Source organism: Pseudopodoces humilis, chromosome 6 (genome assembly GCF_049639895.1).
Source record: "Pseudopodoces humilis isolate 2021_Gansu_Grassland_sample_001 chromosome 6, ASM4963989v1, whole genome shotgun sequence".
Taxonomy (NCBI): Eukaryota; Metazoa; Chordata; class Aves; order Passeriformes; family Paridae; genus Pseudopodoces; species Pseudopodoces humilis.
The window spans coordinates 41,704,350-41,728,662 of record NC_142205.1 but is presented as its reverse complement, the minus strand read 5'-3'; the positions used below and the strand labels follow the sequence as shown (position 1 = coordinate 41,728,662).

General features: G+C 38.6%; 1 protein-coding gene across 8 annotated transcripts in view; it reads left to right on the top strand.

Annotated features, from left to right (window-relative positions):
• Positions 1-1,380: 1,380 nt before the first annotated feature.
• Positions 1,381-24,313, top strand: part of GUCY1A1 (guanylate cyclase 1 soluble subunit alpha 1) — a 36,944-nt gene continuing 14,011 nt past the window's right edge. For 2 of the 8 annotated variants that reach the window (XM_014262559.2, XM_088056331.1), the window contains exons 1-3: positions 1,400-1,487; positions 10,451-10,689; positions 23,386-23,793. In XM_014262559.2, the coding sequence (XP_014118034.2) occupies positions 23,545-23,793 (249 nt within the window). In that variant the 5' untranslated portion in view covers positions 1,400-1,487; positions 10,451-10,689; positions 23,386-23,544. Of the gene's footprint in view, positions 1,488-1,700; positions 1,880-10,450; positions 10,690-23,385; positions 23,794-24,313 lie in introns of those variants that run through there. The other 6 variants (XM_014262563.2, XM_088056329.1, XM_088056328.1 and 3 more) reach the window with 6 other exon arrangements.

Below are 24,313 nucleotides of genomic sequence, written 5' to 3'. Positions count from 1 at the left end.
TATCCTATGCTATTTATCGGTCAATTAATTTTCATATTGCTTGTCAATAACTTCAGAAATGGCAGCAAATTGGGCTTTGGCAGATTATTTTTGGTTGACTATCTAGTGGCTGAAGGAATTAATCACTTTTTTAGCTGACAGATTTATTTTAACATGGAAGGCGGGGAAGCATGGTGTGAAGCAGATATATTTATTAAACTATCTTTCAGTTCTGACAGTCAGGGAGCAACAAAACATTCACATCTTAGGTCTGATACCCTCTTTTGTGCAAAGTTGATCTGTTCAAAACCACTTGGAGATGTGCTACTTTTGTTTTGGTTGATTTTGACACTTACTTCCACACAAGTTTATTAAGGCACAGCAGTCAGTAAGCCACAAGAAATAATACCCCTCTTCTCTTGCAGTGTAGGCATGGTGCTCCTCCAAACTCATCCTTCAGCTTACAACAGCTATTTTTCCTGGTGAGATTTTCTGTTTGCTTCTATGTGACTTTATAAGGCAACTGTTCCTACTGTGAACTCAGTCACCGTTAATTGTCTGACAAATTTATTTATCTGACAAAATTATTTATCATCCCGGACTTCCAAAAACTATCCATTGGTTCCATCCAGTGAAGACACCATGACAATGCTTTGGTAATGACTTAAAATATTCTTGACTTATCATTCTGGTGTCATGCAAGAATTAAGAGCACGATTTCAGACCTGGGCAACCCTGCAAGGAGTGTTTTTTGAATTTGTGTTCTAAATTGAAGTTGGCCATCTGATACGCTGATGTTGTGTAAACGATTCTTTTTTTTTCTGTGCTTATCTGGAAAGGCGTTTCCCTTCCTTCATTGCTTAGGCATTAGCTTAAACAGGAGCACTCCAAGGCTACAGTAAAGAAGCTACATATTATATATTGCAGGGAATGTCACTAGCAACAAGTAAATATAAGCCTTAAACGTAAGTGGTAGAGAAAATGCGAATAAAACAAATATGGCAGCACACGTTTTCGAGCAGAAGGCTATGTGGAAGGACACTGGTGTGGAAAACACGTCAGTAAGCACAGCGCCGTGCCCCCCCCATGACACAGGTTCCTACTGGCGCGGCAGCTCCCGAAGCTCCCGACTGCGCAGCCTGACACTCCCCAAACCCGCGGGGCCCGCGAGCCCAGGGGGCACTGCTGGCCCGGGGGGGAGCGGGGAACCCGCGCTGGGCTCGCAGCCCCGGCCATCCCCGCGCAGGGCCGGCGGGACGGGCACGGCTCTGCCCGGCTCTGCCCGGCCCGGCCCGGCGGGGCCATCGCACCGCCCCCGGCCGCCGCCCCCGCCCCGCCGCCGCCCTGATTGGGCCCGCGGGGAGGCCCCCCCCGCCGGGCCCCGCCGCGCCGCGCCCGCTCCCCAAATACACCTTGGCGGCGCCGGGGAGCGGCGGCTGCGAGCGCCTGCCCTGAGCCCCTACCCTGAGCCCTCGGCGGGGCTGCGGCCGCGGGCACCCCGCGCCATGGTGAGTGACGGAGGCGGCGGGCGGGGCGCGGAGAGGGGCGGCGGGGACCCTGGACAGCGCTGGGACGGGGCACCCGGGCGGGGCCGGGGCTCTCTGCGGCGGGAGGTGATCGGTGCTGAGCCCCGGGGGCGGGCGGGGGCCGCGGGAAGCCCTCTCCCCTCAGCGCCCCGAGCCCCGTGTGCGCCGTGCCCCGAGGCAGATCTGTATGGGCGTGAGCGAAACGGGCGGCGATTCGGGGCTGGAAGCGCTCGGGGTGCCCGCCGAAGGCTCCAGCCACGAGGGGTACTCCGGCGGCCTTTGTGCATTGTGAGGCTTTCTAAGAATTCGCGAACTGCCGATGCTCGTCAAGCTAATGAAACCCGTTCGGGCTGGTGGTACTGCGCTATGCTTAGGTAAGGTTTTTTACACGGTTTTCAGAGCAATTTATATCATTCCACCTCATGAATTAGACACAAACGTGATATTTCATCACATACTTGATGTTCTAACAATAACTTCATCTCTGCATCTGCTGTTCCAATTATTTCTTTTTCCTAGGAAGAATAAACGAACCCCCAAACTGTGTTGCATTCATGATGATTAGCAATTTTTCAGTCAATTTTCTCCCTCTTCTTTCCATTTTTTCAAGACTTTAGGCTCATAATCCCTTTTTTGAGTGAATGGGTTTGTTTCTGTGACTAAAGCTCAGTGAGCATTACTAGCCTACACTTAGTGTTCCCTTTATAAAAACATCTCTATCTATAATCATGAGATACTTGAAAACTTTTTCTCTCATATATAAAGGAGTGCTTTTATACATCTTTTATGCATCTTGTGTCCTGTCTCATGCTTGATCTAATGCTGCTTCTGAAACGGCTGTATTTTCAGAGCTGGTCACTTATTCTGTGGATGTGGTAAGATGGCTTTCTAAGTTCGAAGGATGATTTAACAGGGGAAAAAGTCATAAGCAAGGATGCAGTGTGTCTGTAATGCTGTATTTGGGCTTTTTGCTTCCACTGGACTGCAGGTTACACTGTGCTGCCTGTAGGTTGGTCTAAAGAGAGATGGTCAGACATTTGCTATTTGGAATACTAGTAGGAAAACTAAAATTCTTATTCACTCAGATTTTCCGTTATTAAGTCTGAGAATACAGAGCTACAGAAAAAATGTAACAGAGGAATTTTTCATAACAAGTGTAAGAGTTTAATTACATTTGCATGAATAGAACAAAGTGTTTTACTTATTTCAAAGTGGTCTAATCTTAGAATTTTTCCTACGACAAAACTCCCAAATGAGCCACTCCCTTTTCTTGTCGTTAGAATTGAGATGGTTTGTTTCCAAACTACAAAAAACTAGTCATAAGGAAACATACACTTTAAATCATCTGAATGGGTCTACTACGTTTCTAGGATCAGGAACAAAAGGTGGTGACAGCCTGTGCTGAGAAGAGATTCCTGTAAGACTATTTTACATAATTAATCAGAGAAGATAAGCAATTCAGGCAACCAGAGAATGTGTGCAAATGTGTTACAAATGTTCTCTTTGTAGGGAAGAGAATTGTAGAGAAGTTTTTTGCTTGGATTGTGTTGCTCTGGCGTGCTACATATGGCCATACGTTCTGATGACTGTTCTCTTTGCTTTGCCAGTAGCAAGAACCTTAAATGAACCAGACGATTGTAAGGAAGCACGAGGAGTACTGTAGCAGTGATATAAAAACTTTGTGCTTCCATTCTCACCCCCACAAAAAAAAAAATAAATAATAATAAAAAGCATTTGCTGGAATCGTGCTGATCCAAAGCAGGCAGGAAATGTATGGAAGGAGAAGGAAAGCAGATATTGAGATTTCCTGGTTGTACTTCCTTTTTCTGTGGAAATATGTCACTTGCAGCTATTATGAGTCATGACAATGCAAGATCATGAGGCAAACATTGGAGGAGAAGGTAAGGAATTTGGTTTTACAGTGGTTTTTTTACCCTTTTTGACATCAATAAAATGTCTCACTGAGGTCTCGCTGTCCTCTCTTTCACTGGTTCACTTGCTGAGTACTCATTTAAAACACTAAGAATAAGAAGTCAGGGTCCCTAAAAGTAAGTATTCAAGTTAAGTATATTTGTCTTATTGGAATTAATGCTTTCTTTAAAAAAAATCTGTCCTTAGCCTTCTGTGACAGTCTGTTTCAAAACAGATCCCATAGTGAAAGCAAAACATAAGTAAGAGTTGATAATAAAATCGAATATGCCAAATATCAGTAGCAGTCAAAACCTGGTTATGTCATGCCATAAATTATAAAATACCAGTGCTATTATAAGTATGAATGCCATCTGTTTAAAATTCTAAAAAAAATACCAGGACTCAAAATAAGTAATCCAAGAAGCCAAGATAGAGTTTGTAGCAAACACAGCTATTTTCCTTTTAACTGGAATGAGTTGTTAACAAAAATACTGTAAATCGTATTATACTTTAAAAAGCATATGCTACCTTCTAAATTATCAACAAGGAAATATGTGTAAGGAGGTACTGGCTGTATTTTGTATCTACTTTGTAGACTAGCAACCGGTTTTAATTTTTCTTTATAAAAGCTTAATCATTTAAGAAAAGTTCTGTATAGGTAAAAAGAAATCTTATTTGAAAAAATTAATGGAAACTACAGGACATGATTTAAAGAAATCATTACATTTCAGAGTGCACATTTTATTAACAAATAAAATTTGGGCCATTGGAGAGCTGCCATTAGAGTTCCTTTGCTGGGATTCCTTGCACATTTTGTACTATTTACTTTTTAAAGACCTTTTTTGTCTACATGTCTTTTAAAATTTACTGCATTTATGTAGATGTTTGCCATTGCAATTAAGATTTTTAGCATTTGAAATTAAATTAGGGCCAAATCTCATGTTTTACATTACTTTGAATATCCCTTCTAGCATGTCTTCCCCATTTGAGATATGGCTGTATGATGTTTGTATATTGTATGACTGTATGAATGATGTATATTCAGTGTGTCTTGCATGAGTAGTTGTATGACAAGTAGAGATTCAAGTTTATCATTAAACATATTATATTTTTAAGTCAGTTCAAGGCATTGGTTTTTGTTCAACAAAGAAACACTGTTCAGGGCAGAATGTTAGTATCCATTTAGTTTTAAAATTACAATAGGATTTAAGCATGTGCTTAAGTTGACTAGGGCTTCTAGCTATAGTGTACACAATAAATTAATTTTTTCTAATAAAGGCAGCAAAATTTTCTAGAAACAGCAGATTTTTTTTATAAGGTTTTACATGCTTTATATAGGTTCACATGCTTTGAGACAATTTAAAAAAACACGTTAATATTTATAATATATATATAATATTTATAAGCCTTTTACTTGTACCATAGGTAATGACTGCAGCTCATTTGGTGATAGGCTGTTCTTCCATTTTTTCGGTTGTCCTGCTCTGGTGATAGCAGTTGTAGGTCAGTGGTAGGAAGTGGCTCACCACACAGGATATTTATTTTTATAGATGTGTTGTCTAGAGCAAGCTGACATCTACTCCCTTTTTGTAGGACTGCATATTTCACTGGTCTCAGTTGTTCTGCTGCTTCATGACCTAAGCCAGAGCAAGTATGATCCCTATGGATTAATCTTAGTGCACCACAGAGAGGCCTCACCGAGTCCTGTTTGTTGATTCAGATCCCAAGCACCTCTGTGAGCTTCAGGCCCTCCACAGGCCTTCAGTCTTTAGGAGAATCCCACCCTATCATAGTATTTCATGATATTCACTTCCATTTGTTTTTCATTCATGTTTCCTATTATATGATAGTTTTGTTAAGTGGAATAGATGCCCTTGCTAAGAACATTAGTGCTTTCAGATTTAATTGAGATTTAATTGTATTTTAACTGACATTTGATTCAAATGCCCCCTTCCATGGGGGGCATTCACTGCTACTTTTTTTTAAGCACTCTCCCAGCTACTTGAACTTGGCAGTATTGTGGTACACATTATTCTTGATTTTACTGCTCTGACTCTTTAAATTAGTTCGTTTGTATTACTTAAAGTCAGTTTGTGAATTGATTTTCTTCTTGCGTATTCACTATTCACACTCCAAGTAGCTGTTCCGAGCGAATGGTGCCCTGCTAGCAGGAGCATTTGAACAAGCCCCCTTGTGCAAGTCAGCCCCAGGAGGGTCATTCCTTACAGGAAGCACACTAAGCCCGAATGATAACCCAGCTGTGCCCTTCCATGTTATTTCTGTGGGGGTATCTCTTTCATGACAGCCCCTGTCTGTACTTCCTGTGCATGTGTATCTGCCTGTGAACAGAATGCTGTGCTGTCCCTGCTTGAGTGACAAGGCCACTTTTTCTCCACCCTAAGGCAAGGAGAGAAATGCCTGGAGACTTGAACTCTTGCATGGGGCTGTGGGGCATGGAGCTGTCTGGAACCCTCCCTTGGGATGGTTTGGCCATGCCTTGCTCTTCACGCATGGCTATGCCCATTGATCGTTTCAGCTAAGTCCATGTAGAAAATAGGTCAGCCATGCAGTGGCTCAGGAGGAGAGCTTTAATTGTGTGGTTGTAATCTAGAAACAGGACGTGTGTATCATCTTGGAGGAGACTAGAACCATTTCCAAAGATGTTATCAAGCATTGTGGAATCTAGCCCTTGGACAGCTGTTTGTATTAGCGAGCTGCAGGGAATATCCCATGCAAGTCATCCAGTTACCTCCCTGTGAATAAAGTTTAAATTTCTTGTTAGAAGTCAACATGCCAAAATTACTTGATTATTTTCCCCTCCACAAATGGAAATTGAAAGAAACATTCATTTATGAAGTGACTCTGTTCCTCAGCCCAGTTCTAAGTTATTTAGAACAAAAATACATCATGCTTTTGGGGAAAATGTATTTTGTGGGAATCCTGCTGGTGTAATTCTAGAATGTCATTGATTCCAGAGTGCAGAAAAACTTACGGTTTCTGTGATGCTACGTACAGTAGTTGCTGCTAAACTCTCCACTTTTAATAAATAATAGCAGAGAAATAAGTTTCTCTATAAGAATATTGGACAGAAGTGTGTTACACAGCGATAACTGCCTTTCTAATGCTGACCAAAGTAAACGTGTTTAATTTCATTTCAACCTTGCATTTCACTTGGCACTTGATACAGATGCAGACTGACAAAAACTGTTCAGGGAAAGCTGATTACCCTTCTCAGCAAATACAGAAACTTCACACACAAAAGAGCGTTAGTAAAAGCCTGAATACAGCAGAGGAACACCTCAGCAATATTTCTAGCTTGTTCTTGGGAAAAATTGTGATTTTTTGTTTGCTCATAATGATTTCTGTGGTTTGAAAACACAAGACAATATACTCAGGTATATAGGGAGGGGCATCTGCTTACACGAATAGCTGTGCATCTCCCTAGCCCTGACTGCAGGCATCCAGGAGCCTAAAATATTCTTTGCAGTTCCTGTTTTAAATAGAACTGCTAAAAATGGAAAAATTTCCATGTCTTCGGAGAAAGCATGTATCAATCTAACTTTAAATTTCCTTTTTTGTTGTTTTTGCCAAAATTGTCTTCATAGTTGTCTCTTCTCTCTTTGCACTGGCAAGTCCAAAACCATTTGCCTTCACAAGAAAAATCTTTGGTGGACTGATAAATTTTTGAAATTTTAGTGAAAATAGAGCTATTAGTCCATAGGACTCACAAGACATATTTAGAGGTAGGATTTTAGAATTTCCCTTTGGGAAGAAATTGTGGCTCAAGTAACTTTGGCTTTTGGTCAATGGGGAACTGATTATTTTTTCTCAAAAACTTCAGGAAATCGTGACAGAAATAATTGCAGTTCATTACAGATTGAATTAAATGCTTATTTTGATACAGTTAAGGGTTCCCAAATAAGTTGCATGATATTATAAACCAGCCAAGGGGAAAGGAATTTCCTTTAAGGAATTATGAAGCCTTCAGAAATAACAGAATGACATTAAACCTGCCGTGTGTTAGCCTTAAAGATTTGGTGTGAGGATACCTTCTTTGTTCTGCTTGTATATTTAGCACCTGCACCCTTTTATGAATCTTATCTGCAAAATCTGTCAGAATTCTACTGTGTAAAGTGTTTTCATCCCATTGTTGCTTTTAAAATCTGGCTGGCAATTTTTATAAGGTCAAACATGACTTTTCTAAATCACTCAGATCTACTAAACTGCCCAACAAATTTGTGCAAACTCTTAGCTTGTGCTAAGACATCTGGATTCACTTCTTAGCTCAGCTGCAGTCTTTCGTTTGTGATCTCCATGCCTTATTTCCCCACTTATAAAGGAGAAATTGTTATGCACCTTTCATATCCCATTTTTCTGTCTTAGCTGTTCAGAGGACAAGCCCTTCAGGTCAGACATCATCTTTCCCTGTATATTTCTGTGTGGCCCTGCTCTTAATTGCAGCCTTCTGGGTTGAAATAAGCAAGTAGTAGGCTCTACCAACAGCAGTAGAGAGAGATACCCTGCATTCTGCTCTATCTGTGGCACCATTTCTCTGCTAAGAAACTTGCCCAAGGATGAACTCACAGATGATTAAATACCAGTATTTAAGTGTAAACAAAAGTCCTGTAAGAATTTTTGCATGTTGTGATCTTGCTGACTAAATAGTGAGACCTTCATGAATGTTAGAAGGTAATGAAATATGTCCCTTTTTAGAAAAAAACATTTGCTTGTGTGGTGGCAATGAAATAACACAGAGGAAACCAGTCTTCATCTCAAGTTAGGCAGTTTGCAAAACCTTTTGATGTGCTCACAAGGCAGAGACCACATTTGTAGTGTGACACTGAAAATCTCCTGCTGATCTGAAAATTAGTATCAGCTTTGATCAGGTTCACACTTATGTCACATGCTCCAAATCTGTGAGAGAGGCAGCATGATTGTTGACTATATGTAGAAAACATATAAATACATAAATTTATATGTTATATAAAACATATAAAAATATATATGTAGTTGACCATAACAATAGTAAATTTTAGAACCAGCAGAGGCATGGCTAGTCACACTTTGAAGTGTGCAGCTATGCCATGCATGGGATAGGGGCAGGCATCGTGTCACTGACTATTCTTGTAGCAGATTACAGACTGGCACTCAGAAATGCCAGTAAAATCTGGCTTTAATGGTTGCTTAACATATGAAATGTGGTTTCATGATATCTTCCTTTGAGTTTCTCTTTGAAATTATTTGCAGTTCTGAGTAATTCATTATTTGCAGTTCTAAGCAAAAATGGGTTCAAATGATGGAGGGAATTAAAAGGAAAAAGTATCTTTTCAAATAGGCTTTGAAGCAGTGAAGAGCAAGGACTATTGATTGGATACAGGGTTATGATTTATCCTTAGCAAAAACTAAAACAGAACATCTATCCCTGCCTCTGTTGTGGGCAGAATTTTGTTAGCAGTAAATTGGTATATGGAAAAATAAGATATTAAACTGAAGTAAGAGAGTGGTAGTGGCAGAAAATCATCTAATGGGGTTTATGTGTTAAAAAAAATAGTGAAATTTTATTGCCACTGTTGTAAATGGCTGATCTATTTAATACTGGAATAAATACGCCAAAAAAGACATATTTATATAACAAATACTCAGTGTTTTCTTTCCCAACTGTTACACTACAGTAATGGAAAACACTCATAATCTCTAGTAAAATATTAATAAATGCATCCCGATCTTTAAACTTAGGTTTGGCACTTTGTCTTTCAGCAATGAAGCTGCTTTACTTAGGAATGCAATCCTAATGTCAGTTTAACATAGTATGGGCATCATGGGATTTAGATGCCTATTATAAACAGAGTTGAAAACCCAGAACAAAGGTTTACAACATTAATATGCTGCAAAGATACTTGTGATGCTGTGAGAACTTAATTTCTCCATTGCCACAAGATACTCATAAAGTTAATGCTTGTGTCTCGTTAAAGCTTGTCAGGTGCAAGTATTTAAAATAAATGTTCTGTATTTTCCACATCACCTAAAGTGTAAGCAGAAATGTCAAATATTTCTGACCCCATATAAAGGAAGACTATGCACAGTGCAGCAGACTTTCTTTCCTCCCTGTGCTATTTTTACCTGTTGAGAGTACACTTTGCAAGATTCATGGTGTTTCAAAATGCTCTAGAATGCCAAAATGCTTAAAAATGTTATCTTCATCTTGGCGGGAGGTTCCTTGTGAAGGAGAGATACTACTTTTCTTTATCCTTAAAGTTAGGTCTCTGGTTTACATTGTCCAGGAACTCATGCATCTCATTCCCTCCCTCTGCCCCAGCTATTCTCTTGGCTTCTCAGCCTTTAATCCCTTGGAAAAGGGGAGCTGGCGATGTAGCATCCTCTTTCTGTGCACATAAACAAGTACAGAGGTGGAACCTATTATTTGTTACATGATTTCTTTTTTCAAGGGTCCAGTGAGCAATAATTTTAACTATCCAGTCAAAGGAGTATATCTCTTCAAGGTAATATTCAAATGACATTCAAAACCTATTTGAAGTACTCCTCTGAGTACATATGCACTTGCTATGGCCAGAATTTGATTTTGGTTCATTTTTAGGTTTTCTGCCACAGTTCACTGGCCAGTTGCTCTCTTTCACCTCTGAAACAGCTGAACTGTGTTTACTGCTTGGAGCTATTATTCACAGCACTAGTATGCAACACAGCAAGTTGGAGACATCCTGTTATATGGCCCCATTTTTGAAATGAACATAGTTTCTTAATATAATGAAAGAAAACAGGTGTTCAGTTGTGGATTTCCATTTTACGGTCTTAAAACCCAGCACATACAGATTGGCTATTCATTAACATTTTGGTGGGAAATTGTTCTTGAAGGACTTTTGGTGCGGTACAGCCTCCTATACTTGGTGAGCTTTAGGTCTCTGGGTAGCTGAAGTGTTGAGACAAAGATGTTTATCAATAACATTTGAATTTAGTTTGGATTCTCAACAAAGTAAATCTGAGATGACTCTGCTACTTTTCTTTGGTTATTGCTCCAGTTTAGGAGCTCCTCCAGGCCAAGATGCTCAGCTGTGTTCTGTGCTCTTTTTGCCTGAGGACTGAAGCCCAAAGCCTCCCAGCACTGAATCATAAATTGCCACACCAAGGACTGGATGCCTGAACAGTTCCTTACCTTCTGTGGTGGTAGTGGAAGGTCTGCTTGTGCTTCCTGGCGATTGCTGACACCAGTGCACTTCCATGCTGCCTCACTGGAATGCAGGGCCTTGTAGGAATCCAGGTAAGTGATGCTTCCATTCTGGGATCTCAGACGCATGTGCAGCACTAACTGGTATTTCAGAAGGTCTGATGGAGAGAGAAAAGAGGTTCCTTATAGACATATTATAAAACACAAGTGAAATATCTTTTGTTAAAAAGAAAATGTAAAATTATGAAACGAAACCTTAAATTGGAAACAATGCACATCTAGCCTTTATGTTACAAATCATTGCCATTTAAAACAAAATACTGGAAAATAACATGGGCAGCTGAGGAAGCTTTTATTTCTTTATTAACATAGGGCAACCTCATTAAACATGGCATGTCATTCCCAGCCCCCCAATAGATGCTAGTGTGGCAAACCAGTGAAACTAGAAATTGAATCTTGCCAGCCAAATCAAGGTAATAAACATGTATGCTTCCTTAATTGTGCAACAGAGAGTAATGTATAACCAGGAGAATTGGTTGAAATACAGAAACAACAAACAAAAACTTTCTCCTAAAATCTAAAATATTGCATGGAATTAGCATGTCAACATGTTCTATAGGCTATACTGACAGATTACAGAAAAATTATTTGCATAAGAGCCTACCAAATTTCAGTGGATTTGTAGTAGAGAGAAAGCACTTTATCAGTAAGAGAACTGCCCATTCCACTCCAAATAGTTTTGGCTCTATTGCCAATGTTTTCATTATTTCTTATGGATTATTTGTTCCTCATGTTCTTCTATAGGCTTTCTTCTGTTCTTTCTTCCTTGATCTTTTATTCTGTCTGTACCTTCCTTTGTTTTATCTTTCACATAATAAAGAATAGCACATACTGCAAAATAAATTAGAAAAAAAATAGAAAAACTGCAGTCTGAGAAATGGAGACAAGCTCAGATCTTTCAAACTTCAGTAAGAGTAACTGTGATGTTTACATCATTGCAGCCAGTGCGCTTATAGAGGTTGTGAAGTGAAGAAATATGGGTGATTCTAGATACCCTGCCTAGAATAACTCCAGGAAGATTACCCTGTGGTTCATGCAATGCACAATATCTGTTTTCACCTAATGAGAGAAAGACCTGAGGACCTTGTACAAAAAGTCACAAAAAAAGCAGCAGAAGAATTACGGTTAAAATAAATTTAATTTGCTTAATAATTAAACCCTGAATTTATGCTCAAATCACAGGCTGGTGATTGATATATCTGATCAAAGTTTCTGCACTGTTCTTCGTTAACCTTTTCTTGGGTTTCCATTCTTCAGTATTTCTTGATCTGTTTGATTTCTGTTCCTCTGAAATTGGTGAATTTCAGTGGAATTTGCAAGCTAAGCATCTATTTCTGTGCCAGTCTGTAACCAGCACTCTGGTACAAAAATATCCAAAACTGAAACAGAGTTTCAAAAAGTTGGATGATATTATTTTTGTTCTGTTTGAATATTCAACTTTGATATTGTTACAAGAGGCTGCAATTCAACAGCTAATGTATTTGAATCTGTATAATGCATAGCTTGAATCATACTAAATCTTTCTGAATGTATCTGTTCTAACTGGAGGAGCAGCACTGACCAAGGCTTCTTACTATTTGATATGTTTTAGCTATAAGAATGTATCTTTTTAAAAAAAAATTTATTACTAATGAGGGTTTGGAAATGTAGCATTATAAATAATTTCTTTGGTGTCATGATCAATACCTCAATGATCCTCTGATTTTCACTGCATCTATTATTAAAACAAGAAGCTACATTTTAATGACTTGAGAACTTTCTTTATAAAGGAGCTCACATTTCTACATCTCAATAGGCTGCTATGATTTAGATTTGTCAAAGCTGAATCTCCCATAAATATTTTCAGCTTACTTTTCCACAGAGCCACATTTTCCCCTCACTCCTTACCTCAAACTGCCGCCAGGGCCAAGGGGAAGTTATTACAGAATAGGTGGTGAACATGGCAGTTATCTCTGAGTTAATTCTGCATTCCTTCTCCCTGCTGGTCTCATTTACATGTGCTGACTTTTCCTCTGCAAAAGTAATCTGAAAAACACTCCGTGTAATTTGATGTCTTTCACATGCTTAAAAGAAGAGTTGAATAAATGGAACGGAAGGATTTGAAAGATCAGTAGCTGTGGTAACTCCAGCAATTGCACTGGAGACAATAACACGTATCACAGATTGAACATTCAACAGGAAGCCAAAATCTGCTTCTGGATTTATTTAATCTTTAGTTTTGTTACAAATGTGGTATACACTAACAACTGGCAAATGTTAGTCATTAAGTGCTTATTTGTTGTAATTAACATGATTAATTTCTCTTAATAGCACATGTGCAAGCTCAGTATCACAAAAGCTCTCATCTTTACTTAGTTTCATCATTTTAGTGAAAAAAGAAGCCTGTGTTTTTAAAGACAATATAAATTCACATATTTACCTAGCTGCTTTAAATGCCTATCTGCTGTATTTTGCAGAAGAGTATTAGAAAGCACCTAAACAAAATACTCAAAGTGGTATTGTAATGTATTCCTAGAGCATTCAGTTTCTCTGGATGTGCTGATAATCTTTTCAAAGGTAAGATGCACTGCTTTTGTGTACTCAAATCTTTTTTAGAAGAGCAGTTTTTGAAAGAGGTGGGCTATGAATAACTATATGTGCCTGTACCATTGTGTGCAAAATGACAGGCCAATCAGCGAAATAAAAAAGGAAGGTGCTAATTTACAGTGCACATGGGCTAAATCAGCAATTCCAATTATTTTTAAACATGTTTTGTAGCAGAAACCATCTGTAGGCATTTAATCAAAAAGGAAGGTGCCTCTTGGTCCTGCTCTGCAAATACCATGGAAGAGAACAACTGGGAATTAGCTGATTTCTCTGCTTCTTCAGAGCTGCTTTTTTTTTTGCAGGGACCTACCTAAAGCAGTATTTGTATGATGTTTATGAGAACACCCATTCAGCCATCTCTTTGGGTTGATTGCACATCTTCAATCAATATGTTTTTTCAGAAAAAGTACAAGGACATGACCTCAGTGCTGCAGGACAAACTGGTTTCGCTAATTAGAAGTTCCTGTTATTACCTTCCCATGCATAGTTTTTAACCTTTTTGTAATCTCAAATGACCTCAGCTCTGTGATTATTGCATCTGCACACTTAGCTGCAAAAACTCAACATTAAAAAGCCAAGGTCATGTTTTGGTTCAAAAATAAGAAAACATGCAAATGTGTATTTCAGTGACAGCAGTGACAGACCTTTTAGGTTTAATCCTATTCGTGCTATATCCAGAAACCTGCTATTGACTTCAGTAGGAGTTGGCATGAGTGCTTAGCTATGAATAAATATGAAAGGTAGTTGTCAGTGATTTTCAGCATGAAAATGATTTTGTAGACATTGTAAACAGAACTGACAGGTGGCAAATACCCAGTCAGAAAACTCTGCAACTGAAAGCTGCTAATGAAACACTTTTCTTTTACAGACATAGTTTTCAGACACTTCTCTAAGATCTGTGGAGTTCATGGAAACTTTTAGTACTTTTATTTATAATACTTTCAGTACTTTTATTTATAAAACTTGCTGTTCATTATAATTTAAAGCTGATAACACAAAGGGAATATTTAACTATATGCACTGTCGTTAGACACTGCAATCGGTGTTTTATATTGCTCTACCATGATGCGGTATATTTGGGAAGATAGTATTTATGCAAACCTGAGTGTCAGTTGCATAAAGAGTTACATCAACTTCAGCAAGAATATGTGCAGGTGCAAATCTCAGCAAGGTAAGTGTCTTTCAAGAATTAGGGGAAATTTTTTATTATCTCTGAAAGGTGCTTCAGAGTTAATCCAGACCATAGTGCTCAAATAAGAAGTTAGTTCATTCTCTAGAAATCTGGAGTTGTTAAACAGTTTGTTGTTTCATTTATTAAAAAAGAGATGCAGCAATGCTGGGTAAGTCATGAATATTAGCTGAAGATTTCACTAATGGCATGGGATAAAAGATTACTAGATTTCATTTTTATTAATAAATGATTACTATTATTTTTAGTTTATTTCCTCCTTAAAAACATTTTTGATCTATGAAATAAATAAAAATCAGATTTTGCAGACATTCAAAGTTAAAGGTCAAGTGAAGTGCTACGTATTGCTAAATTTTAGAGATTGAGCTGCAAGTAGGTAATTGGAAAGAATCAGTAAGCGCAGCAATTAACAATGACTTCATGTTCTAGACCATCAATGCTTCTTCTTTTGTGGATTCTAATTAAGTTCCATTGGCTGTGGGCAACACTTTGATCTTTACATTTAACTCCTGCTGACTGTCGTGACCACTGCATGTCCTCAGGATGAGTTTTAATTCTTGAAAAGAAGACATAAATTTATTTTTCTTAGCTTTTCTCTTACAAGTTTTGTGAAAGTATTGTACTTTCAGGGACTACAAATGCAGATTATGCTATATTTAAAAATATTCCTTTAGAGTGTGAGAATAATTTCCAGATGCTTTGGATTGCTTGCCCTCACTGCAGCAGTTCCTCTCTTCCAATTGCTTCCTCATCTGGGCACCTGGATCACTCAAGGTCTCGTCAGTTAGGTCAGCTCAGTACCAGGATCTCTCAAAAAACCAAAACCAAAACGCAAGCCCAAAACTTGAATAACGCATCACGGTTACATGTAGCAGGTTGATAGTTTCTGTTGAGGTACCTGTCTCTGCGCCTCAGTAAAAGCGGCCGCGAGCGGTGCAGCTGCAACGCTCCTGCAGCGTAAGGAGGCCGTGGCTCTCGGGGGTATCTCCTGTGGGACTTGCTCAGCTGGGGCTGCAGCCATGCCCTGGGCCAGGGGTGAGGGCTGCCGTGTCCTCCTGAGCGTGTGACGAGAGAGCAGAGGATCAGGTGCTGTGAGCCTGCCTGCTGGGCTTGCTGGGGTGTGTTTGCACACAGGTTTTGACTCACAGGAAGAGAATATTTTTCCCACGCTGTCTTCTCAGCATGCCTCCCTGTTATTTGGTCCTAGCATAGGAAAATATTTACCCTACGAAAGTACTTAATGTGATACTTAAAATGGCAAATATGTATTTTATCAGCAGCATTTGGGAATCGGTCCTTCCTTTAGCTACATGCCAAAATATGGGTGTAGTAATTAAGGTTCCCCCTGCGCTTTTAATTGAAACCAGAGATGTGGCTGCAATGTAACTTTCACATCTGGAGTCTGGGCTTCTCCCAGGGGTATATTTGGATCCAGGGATTTGCTTCAGACCATTACAGGGAAATGAGTCAGTAACTAAACCAGTAGAAGAAATTTAGTGATACTTTAAAAATGAGGGTTTTGCCCTGTCTTCAAGAACATTGATTTCAATATTAAGATATAGTGTTTGGTGTTATTACACAAATGCTAATATTATAAAGCAGCAGAAATGTCTCTCTCATGACCTTAAAATACGACATAGTAGTTTTGAAGTTGACATATATTCTGTGAGACTTATTTTCAAGATAGAAAAGAAGATAATTTTTCTCAGAAAACAAAGGTAATTATTTTCTTAATCTCCTGGCTTGATAGCTGTCTAATGTTGCAAATCACAGTCTATTCAACTTGGAGCACAGAGGAAGCACTTGATTGTGTTTCTCTGCTTCTTAAAACAATTTATACAGAAAAGAAATGGTAGAAAGGTGAGAAACTTCCACATTATGTGGGAGAAAGATTTCTTGTGAGCAGGGTCTAGATTTATAGCTTGCCCAAAATAGTCATATAGGACAGTCACTGGGATGAGTTACGACACTGAATTTGTATTTACTAAAATGTTTGGACTGTTAAAACAATGATTGATTGGTGTGATTTGTATTATTTTACCATAGCTGCTTTACTGTCTTTTGTTTTGTTTGGTAATCACTGTAATTCCATTAATTCAGTAAGTTCTGTGGTGTGCTGTGGTATTTCATTATTTTCAAAAGTATGCTGTGACTTACATAAAAATTTTGACTCTACTCGTATTAGAAATAGCCTTAAACAGAAGGTGGAGAACACTGGAACTGGGCTTGCACAGCACACAATGACAATTTTAGTGCTTTGGAGAAAAAGTTGTAAAAGACTCTTCTTAAACAGCTCTGGGGTAAAGACAGATCATAACCAGGATTGACTTGAAAGAGAGTGGAAATTTTGGGTGAACAAGCAGAAAAGTTAATGCCTGGCAAAGCATATTCCTTTTGGGAGCTGGAGTGGAATTTGAGATTGCTGATTCTAGTAATTTCTTGGGCATCAGTAAATTATTGTGAAGTCCACTGTTCCATATCATGTCTTATCCTGATCTGTTGAGAGGATAACAACCTTTTCATCAGTTATTGCCTTTGCTCAGGTAGCAGAAATATGTACTGTGAAAAATCCTAGAATCTTTCAGGAAAGAAAAGTACTACTTTGTAAATTAAGTAAAGCCCATGTCGACACAAGGTGGTAATGATTTAGGATTGAGTGGTCACGTATATTAAGGGATTTCTAGACCTCAACTAATTTTCTTATGGCTTTGCAATATCCAAACAAATTAATGTTTTGAAGGTGTATGGACATGTTTAAACTAACAATGAAGCAAACAATGAAAGTTTAACTTGTTTGTACAGGATTTAATGAGACTTTATTTAATAATAAATACTTGCTTTGACTTCTTAAAATACAAGCTTATATATTGATGTGGACTTGAGGTATTTTCTCTTTGTATTTTAGAAACCTCCTTAAGATCCTAGGAAGATCCTGGACCAATCACCAGGGCTTTGATTTTGTTGCTACCCATAGCACTTAAAGTAAAGAAAAAATAATATGCAGATATTGTACTCCATGTTACTAAGACAAAATTATAAGATTTAGTTATTTTAGCTGTATTTGTCAGCTGAAATGAGCTGCTACTGATAGAGGGAGGGTGCTGGCTCCTAACCTGTCTCTCACTAGAAGCTGGTTGTGTTTTGCTGGTGCATAAAAAGAACAGTTCCTGCCCGAATCTCTTCAGAGGCACTAATTGGCAAGGGGCAAAGGGCAATGATTGCTGAACCCAATAGAGATTAGAGCTGAGTGGGAATAGCAAACCCCTTTCTTACATAAAGGCAGAAGTTAGCTGCTTCTGTGGAGGCAAAGGCTTCCACACCACTCCTGCAAGTACTGCAATCACTCTTCTACTAGAGAAGGTTAGATTCACTCAGTGATATCTTTTAACTGCTGCAAAACATTTTTTTTTATTTATTGTTCAACATGCAGCAGTTCACCTAACAAAGTGCTATGTGTGATTTCAAAAAAAAAAATCACAAACCATCATACCATATTCTGTCTTACTGTGAGTGAAACACTCTGCTTGTCATAAGAGAAAAGCATTTAATGTTGCTTTTAATTTTTGTGCCATGTCCATAAATTAAGATTATAAACTACCTTTAGCTACTGTTGACAAGTGCTATTACTTAATTCTTATAAATGGCTGTGTTAATATTAGGGGTTTTACTGTATGATCAATTCATTGATCTGTTTTGCATGACAGTGTCAAGAAATGTAATGAAGGAAATATTCAGAAGCAGATAGTAAAAATAAACATACAGGAATGCATTTTGACTGTGAGACAAGTATAGATGTAAACTTAGAATGAAATGTTTGTACAAAGCATTTTAAGCACTCTTAAGTTATTCTGCAGCTATGTCTATATTATATAAAGTCATCTTCATTATTCTGAGTGGCACAGTGCCATGTTGTATTCAGTCAGACACTAAGTAAATTGGCTGCTTGTAGTTTGATCTCACAGCAGATTATTTAATTTTAATTTTCAATTTGTTTCCCAAGGTAACTACGGCATCAATTAATATGGCAGAGATGGAGAATTCACATTAGACTGCTGCTCCCTTGGGATGAGCTCTCTCAAACCATGTTTGGAGAGGAATTAAAACCAGAAACTTTTTTCATGTTTCTTTTTTTTTTGTTTGTTTGTTATGGTCAGAAAATGTCTAAAGACATGGTGAACGATGGGAGGGCTGGTGTTCCTCATTCCTGAAACACATCTGCAGATGTTTGACTTAACCTGTGATGTGTGGCATCATCTTTCTCATAGCTTTTTAAGTCCATTAGACTTCTTAATTACTTCTGTAATCTCTACACTGAAGATTCATTGTCTTTCTCCTGTCAGACCTTTAACACCACTGTCTAATTACCATATGAGTGAGACAGATTTTCATGTAATACAATAGACATTTTTTCTGAACATTATTTAAATTAACTACAAGATGCACTTAGGATACCAGATGCAAATTTGATGTTTTAATAAAAGACCTAGTCCATGCATAGAAAGGTTTCTCAGTATTTGAATCCTCTGATGTGTTATGGAATTAGGTTTTCTACTTTGTTTATTTAAAGATGTGATTTGGGTGTTTTGTCATTGCAGAGATTAGGAAGAGTTTCGAACTGACCACTGTTTGAAAATTGCTATATCTTTTAAATTGATAATGGTTTTGAACTGGCATTTCTGTTAACAAAGAGCCATACAGTTTTTTTCTGGGAAAACGAGAACTTCAGGATGCTTAGAAAATGGTTCTTTGGAAAACCTTCTTTAGGAACTGTGTCTTCATTATTTGGACTTTGAAGATCTGATATACTGGTTTTGTACAACAGGATTATTGCTAGAAACATCATAGATATCCACGTTCTTGTAAATCAATGATGATATGTTCATACATAGCAGCTGGCAGGAGCCCAAGATCATATTCAGATCAAGGGCAAAGATTCCAGCCCCTATCAGGGCAGGAAGAGGCTGAATGTAGGTGTCCTGCAACACAGAGGGTGACATCACAAAAAGTAGCTGCAGACACAGTATCTACACATCCAGCAGCTTTGTCAGCTCAGGGATCTTCACATTAATGTCCATTTTTCCCCTGACAATGTCTTGTCCCATGGCCATCTTCTGGGACCTCTTCCCACTTGGCAGCTTCTGGAGACCTTTCAGTTGTAAAACAGTGGCATCACTTCCTTTACAGAACTGATTCTACCTGCCTGGATATTTTTCCTATCACAGTAAATATGATTTAGTTAAAATACAATATGCTAACATGGACGTGAACCCCAAATACTTTCATTTTCTAAAATCAGAGAAATAATTTAACCAGCAAAAAAAAGCCCAAACAACCAAAGAAACTGAAAACTCATCAAAACCATTGGTAATTGATGAAGGGCATTCACCTCCTTTGTTTTTAGGTTAGTGCAAATGCAGTAAATATTTCTTGCTATGTAATTTAGCCATTAATTCACTCCTACATTCCTCACTGAGAAACTTTTTCTTAAGTCTGTTTAAATAGCAGCATATACATTTGCAGTGTTGCACTCCCTGGGAGATGTTTAAAATGTTTAATTCTACATTTTTCTATAGAAACTTATTTCAGAGGCTTTTTTTCCTTTTAAAGAGCTGATATACTTAAGAAATTTTAATAGTTACTTTATAAATTTAAAATTTATCTTGAAATTTAAGGCTAAAATTTAGCAAAGCATATATGTAAGATCCATAGAGCATAATTTTTTGTAGCTTTGGCAATTGTGCAAGTATATATGTGTGTTTAACTTCAGTACACACATCAGTCCAACTATGTAAAATATGGTTATTTTCTGCTTTTCTTTCTTAGTGTAGTAATATTGGGAATGTAATGGCTTCTGAATAAAAAATATCTATCTATCTCTCCACGTATATAACAATGTTTACACTATAAAGTATTATGTATATTTATGTATTTGGAGTATGGTTCTTGCTTTAAATTTTTTAATTTTTTCACTGCCTTTTTTGCTACCCAGTGTTATTCAGCAGTAAAAAATGAAGCATTGCCAATGTCCATACAGCAGAAACAAATGAGTTTCTATGTAAAAACTGAAATCAGAAATATAAAATGTTACACAAACATTCTTCAGCCCCTTGTTCTTAGCATTGTGTTTATTGATTCTTAAAACAAGATGTTAATTTTGATAGATGTCCCCTAGAGCCTGGCCTGACACCATCAGTATTACAGCATACTTTAAAAGTGCCTTTACTGCCAAATGTTTTTTCAGCAGCAGGTCCAATCAAAGTAGCTCCTGCCTATTTCTCCTTTTATCCGTGCTATTTGTGCTGTGTCTGCAGCCCTCCTCTGCCGCGCCATTCACTCCAGCTGTTTCAAAAGCAGCAGCTGATAACCTGTATCAGGGAATTAGTTATTTTTAACCCTGATACAGTTGCTGTGTGACCCCAAATGCCCTTAGGGTGTCTCGGGGGCAGAAACAAATGGTGTAGTGCACAGGCTTATTAAAGCCCTAGTGCCTTTGAGAGAAGTAGTTGTATCTCCAGAGAGAAAAATGTAATACTTAGCTGCTTCCAGATTCACCAAAAGCTCTTGAGGATTATTTTTAAAGAGTATTATATAGGGATGAGAGAATCTGATTCAGTGAGATACAGTCAGTAGAAAATGAAAGAAAGAGCCTTTTTCAGACGAACTGAAATAAATCATCATCACTAAACCGTGTCCCTAAGTGCCACATCTACACATCTTTTAAATGCCTCCAAGGATGATGATTCTACCTCTTCCCTGGGCAGCCTGTTCTGATTTTTGAGCACCCTTTCTTTGAAGAAATGTTTCTTAATATCCAGTCTAAACCTCCCTTGTTAAAACTGAAGGCTGGTTCTTCTCATTTTGACACTTCTTACTTGAGAGAAGACTGATCCTCACCTTGTTACAGCTTCCTTTTAGAAGCACTAAGGTCTTTGCTGCGCCTCCTTCTCTTCAGGATAAACACACCCAGCTTCCCCAGCTGATCCTCATAAGACTTGTAACCCAGACCCTTCCCCAGCTCTCTTGTCCTTCTCTGGACATGCGCTAGCACCTCAATGTCCTTCTTGTATTGAATGGCCCAGAACTGGATGCAGGGTTCAAGGTGTGATCTCACCAGTGCTGAGTACAGAGGGACAGTCACTGCCCTGGTCCTGCTGGCCACACCATTGCTGATTCAAGCCAGCATGCTGTTGGTCTTCTTGGCCACCTGGGCACTGCTGGCTTATGTTCAGCTGCTGTTGACCAGCACCTCCAGCACCTGGTCCTTTTCTGCTGGGCAATTTTCCAGTCACTCTCCCTCAGCCTGTAGCACTACATGGGGCTGTTGTGATCCAAGGGCAGGAACAATCACTTGATCTTGTTGAACCTCATGTGATTGGCCTCAGTGCATAGATCCATCCTTTCCAGATTCCTCTGCAGCAGATCAGCATTTCCACCAAGCTTTATACAGCCTGCAGACTGACTGAGGGTACACTCAATCTCCATGTCAAGGTCACTGATAAAGATGTTAACCAGGTCTGGCCCCAGTACTGAGCCCTGGGGAACACCACTAGTGAGTAGTGACTGGTTGCCATCTGAATGTTACTCCATTTACCAATACTCTCTGGGCTTGGTCATCCAGCCAGTACTTTGCTTGGCAAAGGGTGTGCTTGTGAAAGCCATGAGCAGCCAGTTTCTCCAGAATGTTGTGGGAAATGGTGTCAAAGGCTTTATTTGAGTCTGGGTAGACTTTCTCCTTTATCTACTGAGCAGGTCACCTTGTCGTAGAAGGAGACCAGACTTTTCAGGCATGATCTGCCTTTCCTAAACCCATGCTGGCTGTGCCTGATCCCTTGGTTGTCCTGCATGTGTTGTGTGATGGCACTCAAGGTGATCTACTCCAGGACCTTCCCTGGCAGACTGAGCCTGACTGAAGTCAGGCTGTCAGGTCATATCTTTTAAAGGGAACTTTAAAGTTCCCTTTATACCCTTGGGTGGATCCCATCTAGCCCCATGGACCTGTGTATATGTTGTGTAGCTGGTCACTGACCATCTCCTGGTTTATAGGAGCATCATTCTGCTCTCTGTCTCTGTCTTCCAGCACAGGCTCTTGGTATCCTGAGGGCAACTGTTCCCACAATTAAAGACTGAGGCAAAAAAGGCACCAAGTACCTCAGCCTTTTCCTCGTCCTTTGCCACTATGCCTCCTGCATCCAGTAAAGGATGGGGATTCTGCTTAGCCCTCCTTTTGTTGCTGATGTATTTGTAAAAACATTTTTGTGTTTTATGGCAGTAATCAGATTAAGTTCTAGCTGGGCTTTGGCCCTGTAACAAATGGAACCATTATAAAAATTTAAAATGAGGCTTTTTTTTAATGTGTTGTTTAGAAAATACCACCTTTAAAAGTGTAAAATCCCTTAGTGTTTCCAAGCAACTGCAGTTGTGTGGTCAGATTCCCAAGATGAGAGTTTTCACCAGTCAGTTGTTTTTACAAGAGACTCTAACCTTTGGTCATGGATGGTTTACTGTTTAAGAAGTATACACACTAACTTAAGTCATATGTTTCCCTATTACAAGAAAGATATCTTGGACATCAAGTAAGTTTAGATTTAAGTATTTGTAACTAATCTCTTCATTGTGCCATATGACATAGCTTTTAATAGCTACTTACAAAGAATCAAAAAGGTATCCTCATTGGAATTCCACTCCTTCAGAAACCTCATCTATCAACGTGACCAAATATGTGTTGGGTAAGAGACAGTGTGCCTTAATCACTTGAGTCCCAACTCATACAAAACTTAACCATGCATGCAACCTGAAGCACTGAAGTCAGTAGATATTACATGCTTAAAATGGGACAAGAACTATGACCTCAAAAAGACATTATTTTCATGTATTTAAGATAAAACTGGCCCATCACGAGAATTTAAAAGAGAAAATAAATGTTTGTAATTCTTTTTTCCTTTCTTGTTTTGTAGGGGCACAATTTTTTCCTGTGGTGATTTATAGCTACCAATAACCTTCCACAGTGGTTGCCTTATCAACTTATTATTTTGACATCTGCTCTTGTTAGTAAACAGAAGTGAACTGACGCAGAGCTAAGTACTCCTAATCTCAATAGAGAGGCGTCGTACAGTATGTTCTGTACAAAACTGAAAGACTTGAAGATCACAGGAGAATGTCCTTTCTCCTTACTGACTCAAGGTCACATTACGGAAGAACATGACAAGGACAGCACAGAAAACAGCTCTAGAGCAGCTTTGCCCATCTGCAAAGAAGTCCATGAAAAAGATGGTCAAGGAAACCTTCCACAACGGAAAACGAGCAGAAGTAGAGTGTACTTGCACACACTGACTGAAAGCATCTGCAAACTAATCTTTCCTGAGGTAAATAGATACTAAATAAAACTTTTTAATAGTTAACTATAAATGTTAGAAGAGTATTCTATGCCTGCCTTTAGATGTAAGCCTTTAGAAAGTTGCTTTGACTTAAAAGTTTGTGTTCTTACGCAGTTCTCCGTAGATTAAATTCACTTCCATTCCTTCTGGATGTAATTTTGCCACAATCTGTGTTGCACACATCATCCTTTCCACTGTATTTCCCTTATTTTTGCCTTGTATTTGCAACCTTCCACTGATCTTTTCAATTGTTCATTTTAAATCCATCTATTTTTGTACCATTTTTTAACATAGAGATATAGTAATAGAAATTCTGCCTTGTTACCTAATTATGTAAATTATGTGGTCATCTCATCAGTTCACCTAACTGAATCCAAACTGCTAAGTGCATTAGTCATTATCACAAAAAAATTAAAATAGATGTTTCCATCTGCTGTGATACTAACCTCCTGTCATACTATTTTTAAAACTATTACTGTTCATGTTTACCACAAAGATATTCTTATGT